At 32.9% G+C, this 7,022-nt stretch overlaps 1 protein-coding gene across 1 annotated transcript; it reads left to right on the top strand.

The window, feature by feature from the left end:
• On the top strand, positions 814 to 6,619 carry LOC107616894 (xyloglucan endotransglucosylase/hydrolase protein 2-like). Its single transcript, XM_016318783.2, has 4 exons — positions 814 to 1,058; positions 4,623 to 4,723; positions 4,933 to 5,126; positions 6,068 to 6,619. Exons 1-4 carry the CDS (start codon positions 884 to 886, stop codon positions 6,456 to 6,458), a joined length of 861 nt encoding a protein of 286 aa, XP_016174269.1. The 5' UTR covers positions 814 to 883; the 3' UTR covers positions 6,459 to 6,619.

Below are 7,022 nucleotides of genomic sequence, written 5' to 3'. Positions count from 1 at the left end.
TATCTCTCAACCCGGTAGGTCAAGAACTAATCCGCCGCAAAACTAAACTCTATTTAAGAGTTTGCCGCTAGCCAATGAATTGCTGCATGTACAAGACAGGATTCCAACCTCCAACACAAAGTAATGAACTAACTACTAATCTAACCCAACTTTATTTTTGAACTACCTATTTGGTACACATACATACATAGGCTCAAATTTAGACATTTCTTGCGGCTATTCCTCATAGTAATTGGAAATTATTGACTATGCACTTATATTGGGCAGTATATGAAAAACTTGAGGGTCTAAATGTGGCATGATATTTTCATAAGACTAAGCCCAAATTCTGTATAATAAGCTTCCACAATATATAGACATATTTTGATATTCAATGTATTATTCTTTTGAAATACATTGTTTTCCTAACAAACTAAAATTATTGTTTTTGAAGTGCCGCCATATATATGACCCAAAAATATATTTATATGTAGTAGTATAATGATTGACTTGACTTTTTGTATAAATTTATAAAAAATTAATATTATCAACCTTATACATTATCAGGATTTAGATGCTTTAATTTGATCATCACTTGCATTTTAATCAAGAATTTAACAGAAAATTAATGACTATGTGAAGGCACTTGAAGTCTCTACCAGCGTTCCTTCCAAAGCAAGCTAAGCCATCATAATGATGTGGTTTGTTATGGAGAATATTATTGATAAGTCAATAGCTTATTAAGAGGGCAATTATGGGATTCATGGCCTCTTATGCTTTTATATATATATACAGAGGAACTAGGAAAGGCCAATATATTAATATATATTCATAACTAACTAAACATCTATATCTTGAGAGTTTAGGGTCCAAATTAAACCCTAGCTAAGGCAATTCCTTAGATATGAGTTCTTTAATATTTGTTTTTCTTATTATTCTCTACTTTATTGATGGTGTCCTTGCTAGAAGAAGTAGGGAAGTAAGCTTTGATCAAAATTACAAGGTGATATGGGGTGATAATCATGTTGTGTCCTTAAACCAAGGGACAGAAATTCAGCTCTTAATGGATAACTCTTCAGGTTAGTTATTATACTAATAATAAATCATGCATTTTCCTATGCTTTAGTTGCATATGCATCATTTTTTAGTTTAGATTTATTATTATTTACATTTATTTATATAATCCAGTACCTACAAAACATATATAAAATTAATAATATATTGTGATTTTAATCGTAAAATATTCTTTTTTACATATATAATGTGATTTGCATTGAATTTTAGATAAATAAAAACTACATAAAGGTATTAATAAATTCCTTACATAAAATTAACTATTAATTTTGGCCTCTTCATCGAACAGGTCTAATACTCTAACTTCGTTCTTGTTGCTTATTATTTCTTCTCACAAAGGGTAATATATATGAAACTTGCTATTACTTATCTGGTTTCTTTAACTAACGAATTTATTAGGGCGACAATTACTATTATAAACTGCAATTTAAAATACTGCATGCTGACAAATTATTTAATTAAAAAAATTGTTGATGTTAATTGCACTAACTGAAGTATTTTTGCATCTAGGTGTTAATTGCACTAATTGTATCAATTTTCTTATATACTTCAATTTCAATTATGGAGAGTGCTATACTGATTAAGTTCCACTCCTCATTGAAAGTATAATTGGAATTTAACTTTCCAAGCTACAAATTATGATTTAGCTGATGATAGATATCAACATCTTATTTTTAATGGGGAGTTGCTTTCTTTGGAATCAGTCATCAATGAAGTAGAAGTGTGTGTTAACTGTTGGTCTCTTCCTTTGGCGCCTTTTGATTGTTAGCTAGCTTGGCTGAATTGGTCTTTCTATTTTAATTTTCTTTTCGTGGAGGTGTTGTTGCTGTTGTTTTGTTGGGATCTGGTTGTGGCTTTTATTAGGAAGTGTTGTTTTTTTTTTTTGAACCAACAAAAGCTCAACACCATACAGTGGAGCAAAGTCATGTGCTACATAAAGAAATAAAGAAAACAAGACCATAAAGCTTGTCATCGCCTGCACTGCTCTCAACACCCACTAGGATTACTGTCAGTCCATTCTTTGTAGCTCAGAAGCGTTCTCTGTTGTATGAGGTCAACACTTGCCACCGTATTGTTGAAAATTCTACCATTTCGTTCCAACCAGATGTTCCAAATCACTGCAAAGAACCCAGTCAACCACCGCTTCTGTTCTTGTTTACTCGTGTGCAAGCCAGTCCAGCTCTCAAACAGCCCTCTTATGGTACCCGGAATAGCCCACTTCCTACCAACTGACTGCAACCAACAGCACCACACTTGCCATGCTATATCACACGTAAGAAAGAGATGCTGGACAGATTCTATCTCCTTAGCACAAAGCACACAAATATTATCACTGTGATGAATAATGCCTAACTTACTCAACCTGTCTTTGGTGTTAACTCTACCAACAAGTACAAACCAGCCAAAAAGCTCAATCCTTGGAGGCACCACTCCTTTCCACAATGAACTTGTGAAACTATAGCTTGTGATCGCTGCCGGCAGATTCTCCGATTGAAGTACCCGCACAAAAGAATTAGTAGAAAACACACCCTTACTATCAAACTTCCAGACCACATTATCCTCCATACCCTGTGACAGCTTTACTGGCCGTAACCTCTCATGCAGCTGGTGGACAAGTTCCAGCTCCCATTGGAACAGTTCTCTCCTCCATTGGAAATTCCATATCCACTCCAATCCATCCCAAAAACCACAATCCCCTACAACAACTCCTTGTTGGTTGGACACAGAGAAGAGTCTTGGAAACGCCACTTTCAGCGGCCCACCTTGCACCCAATTATCTTCCCAAAACAGGGTACTCCTTCCATTCCCTACTTCCATAGCCAGGCCAGTAACCAATTTATCCCTTATCCGCTGCTCCTGTATGTTTAACTGGCATATGTCCTTCCAAGGCCCGCCTTTCGCCGATATCTTCTGATTTACCAACATGCCATCAGGGCTCAAGTTGTTACAGGAGCATACAATTTTCTTCCATAAGGGGCAATCCTCCTTTGAAAACCGCCACCACCACTTAAACAAGAGTGCTGTGTTCCGAAGCACTGCATCCCCAACCCCCAAACCCCCGGCCTTCTTTGGAGCCTGAACCAATTCCCACTTAACTAATGGGATACCATCCTTTCCATCCTCCTTACCCCACATAAACCTCCTTTGCAATGCAACCAGCTTGTCCGCAACTGCCTTCGACATCTTGTACAGACTTAAGTAATATATTGGTAGGCTATTCAGTACCGACTTAATGAGGATCAGCTTGCCTGCTTTATTCAGTACCTTCACTTTCCACAGGCTCAGCTTTTCTTCCACCTTATCTATGACTGATTTCCAAATCTTCACTAGTCTCGGATTTGCACCTAGAGAGATTCCAAAGTATCTAACCGGTAACACAACTTGCTTGCACCCCAGAAGGTCGCACGCCTGATCAACCCACTCATGCTCACAGTTAACTTTATGTTTCCTTTGCCTTGTTGTTTGTCTTGTGTAGTTGTGTTTGTGGGCTACCTGTTGTGTGGTGGCTTGACTTGTAACCTCACCTCCTGTGGGACCTTAGAAAAAAAAACATCTTATTACCAAATATATATATATATATATAATCCATCAATTGATAATTGCAAAACTCAATTGCTCTTTATGTGTTGGTAGTACTTGTTCATTGAACTGATTATTAAGCAAGAGTTCATAATGAAAATTGTCTTTATTAGTACGTCCAAGTCAATAAATTATGATCCCATAGATTATAGACCCACAAGCTAGAACTTTCATAGATTATAGACTCATAAGCTAGAACTTTAACTATACCTTCTCTTTTTCTTTTTCTTTTTTTTTTTGTTATTTACCAAACCATAGTAATTATTCATTACTCAACTGCCTTGCCATTATTTAGGGATATATACAAAGCAATTATATACTTGCATGGTAAGATACCATTACCAATGATATATATAACTAGAAAATAGGTTAAAAAGTACATTGATTTTCTCAAAAGTTTAGATGATACAAACTAAATTACAAACTATTTTTTTTTAATAATGATAGAGGATCATCAAAATTTATTATTTATGGTTAACAATATTTAAAAGTGTTGACTAAAAATATATTATTATTAAACTATTAGACTATAAATTTTGAACTTAATAGATAAAAATGTTGGCAAAAAAAAATTACTAATTTTCTAGTATTATTCCTAAAAATCTTAAACTGATGACTAAAAATATTAATTTTTTTTATCTTCTAACATTACTCTTTTTTTTTTCTAAAATTTAAAATAAATGATACTACACTTAATCTGTCTGTTGCAAAATGTAACTCTAATATGTTCAATATTTTATACAATTATGTATATATAAAATATATATTAAAATATAAAATATACATCACAAATAAATTAACAAAATATATATATATATATATGTGTGTGTGTGAGATAATTAATTTAATAGTCAATTTTTAATATGTACATAATATTTTTGTATTTTATGATATACAACATTTTCCTCCTTATGAACATATAGCATTAAGAGAGGCATGTACTAGTAAACTTTTTTGGCTGATTTCAATTTAATTTATCAAACATGAAGGATCTGGCTTTGGATCCAAGAAGAACTATGGCTCTGGATTCTTTCATCTAAGGATCAAAGTACCAGGAGGCGATTCTGCAGGAGTTGTCACAGCCTATTATGTAAGTTCTGTAATTATATTTTCATAATATCATTCTTTATGGGAATTAAAATTCTATGATTTGAGCAATTAACAAAAAAAGTGTAATATCTTACTAATATTTAAATAAATTTTACCAATTCAAAAACAATATTCTACATATTATCTTTGCTTTGACTAAGTGCTAATAATTTTAAGGATATATTACTACACTTACGAGTTGATATGCAGATGACTTCGCAAGGAAGCAGGCATGACGAGTTAGACTTTGAATTCTTGGGTAATAAAAAGGGGAAGCCGTACATATTACAAACCAATGTATTTTCAGAAGGCGAAGGGAACAGAGAGCAAAGGTTACGCCTTTGGTTTGACCCCACACAAGATTTCCACCATTACAGAATTCTTTGGAACCAACATCAAATTGTGTAAGATATAACTCTCTTAATGTATATGAAACTCATATGTTTATGTAAAGTTGATAGTTAAGAATATGTTTTTAAATTGCTGACATGTGTTATTATTTAGTTTAATAAAAAATATTCGGTTTATTTTATATAAGTGATTTTTTTGAAAAAAAATTGGATTGAATAGATCAAATAACCATTTTGTAAAAATATTTTTTTTCAATTCTTTTTTCGTACTATCCCTAAACGATAAATTCGGTACATTCTTCTTCATCCTTCTTGACCAAAATTTTTTCTTCAAATTTATCTTTTATTTCTTTTATTTATTTAATTCTCGTGAAATAACATGGATATAGATTGTTTGAGAAGTAAAGTTTAGTATTCAGATAAAAAAAACTCACGCCTTTTTGTCGATCCTTGACCATAAGATGTGAACGGTAAGATCCTCAAAATTGTTGTCCAACGTCCAATTAATCTCATCTTGAATGTCAAATGGTGTGATGAGATAAATAGGGGTGGCAACGGGGCGGTAGGGGCGGATTTTTGCTCTATCCGACCTCGTTCCATCATACAATAACCCGCATAAACCCGCCTCGCTCCTATTCGCGGGTAGTAAATGGTTGAATCCTNNNAATAAGAAGAACACTCCCAATTAAAAAATTGAGATTAATTTTGAAAAATTAGAAGAAAATGATTTTTTTTTTCAATTCTAATAATGATTACAAGTGTGATATAACACATGGTAAGCTTATTCTTTAGTGGGACCAGTAATTGCAAAGTTGTTATTACCCTCTAGTTGAATGCACTACACGTTACTTTTATTATATCACTACACGTGTTATCCAGTCATCTATACATATAGATAATGTTTTTCATCTACATGGTAGCACTCATAAAAGACGATGTTTTAAATTAATCGATCACTCTATATACATTATTTAATAATATATGGAATATTGTAGATTTTTTGTGGACAATATCCCCATTAGGGTATTCAAGAACATGAGCAATATTGGAGTTAGGTACCCAACAAAGCCAATGCAAACACAAGCATCTTTGTGGGATGGAGATAGCTGGGCAACAGATGGAGGCAGAACCAAAATAAATTGGAACAGTGCACCTTTCAAAGCATATTTCCAAGGCTTTGATGTTAAAGGCTGCGAAGTTCTTCAAGATTCGTCAGATATTCAACATTGTGCTTCTCATAAGTACCAATGGAATACGCCAAGCTTTTGGCAGCTAGACCCTGTAAGACAAAGACAATATGAAAATGTGAAGACGAGATACATGATCTATGACTATTGTACTGATAGGAAGAGGAATCCCACACCTCCTTTGGAGTGTCAAAATTGAATTATTACAATTAAATTTACAATTTGCGGTTCTTAATAAATAGGGCTGAAATAATTGCTTTATGATTATCTTATTTCCAATTCTTTAATTTTATCAACTATTCATATTGTAATATTCTTGTAATAACAGTTCATCAATTTGAGTATTTTGTTCTTCTTGCACCTTTGAAATTGAGGTCAATGAAATATTTTAGAATAAAAACAATTGGCAAACCGATTTTTTTTGTCTTATTTGCCAATTATTGTTCGTCGACATGGAAAAAAATGAATAGCAATCATATCCTAAGACGGATCTATGTGAGAAAGACGGGATACTTTTTTTTTTTTACCAAAAAGATAAAGAGACTCGAACTCGCGACCTTTAAATGAATATAGAGAGACTATGCCGTTTTGAGCTATAGCTCGTTGGCGAGAAAGAGAGGATACTTCCGCCACTAAAAATTTGGAAACAAATTAACAAGTACATATAGATAAATATATGTTACTTTCTTATATTATCTTTGCCACATTAAAATTTATGTTAAAAGAAATTTTATATTATTAAATTTAACATGAAATAATATTT

Source organism: Arachis ipaensis, chromosome B09 (assembly GCF_000816755.2).
Source record: "Arachis ipaensis cultivar K30076 chromosome B09, Araip1.1, whole genome shotgun sequence".
Taxonomy (NCBI): Eukaryota; Viridiplantae; Streptophyta; class Magnoliopsida; order Fabales; family Fabaceae; genus Arachis; species Arachis ipaensis.
This window is presented reverse-complemented; position numbering and strand designations above follow the sequence as displayed.

Coding starts and splice junctions, on each gene's coding strand:
- LOC107616894 (XM_016318783.2), top strand. CDS start 884: ATGAGTTCTTTAATATTTGTTTTTCTTATTATTCTCTACTTTATTGAT. Junction 4,724..4,932: donor GAGTTGTCACAGCCTATTAT/GTAAGTTCTGTA, acceptor GTTGATATGCAG/ATGACTTCGCAAGGAAGCAG. Junction 5,127..6,067: donor TGGAACCAACATCAAATTGT/GTAAGATATAAC, acceptor GGAATATTGTAG/ATTTTTTGTGGACAATATCC.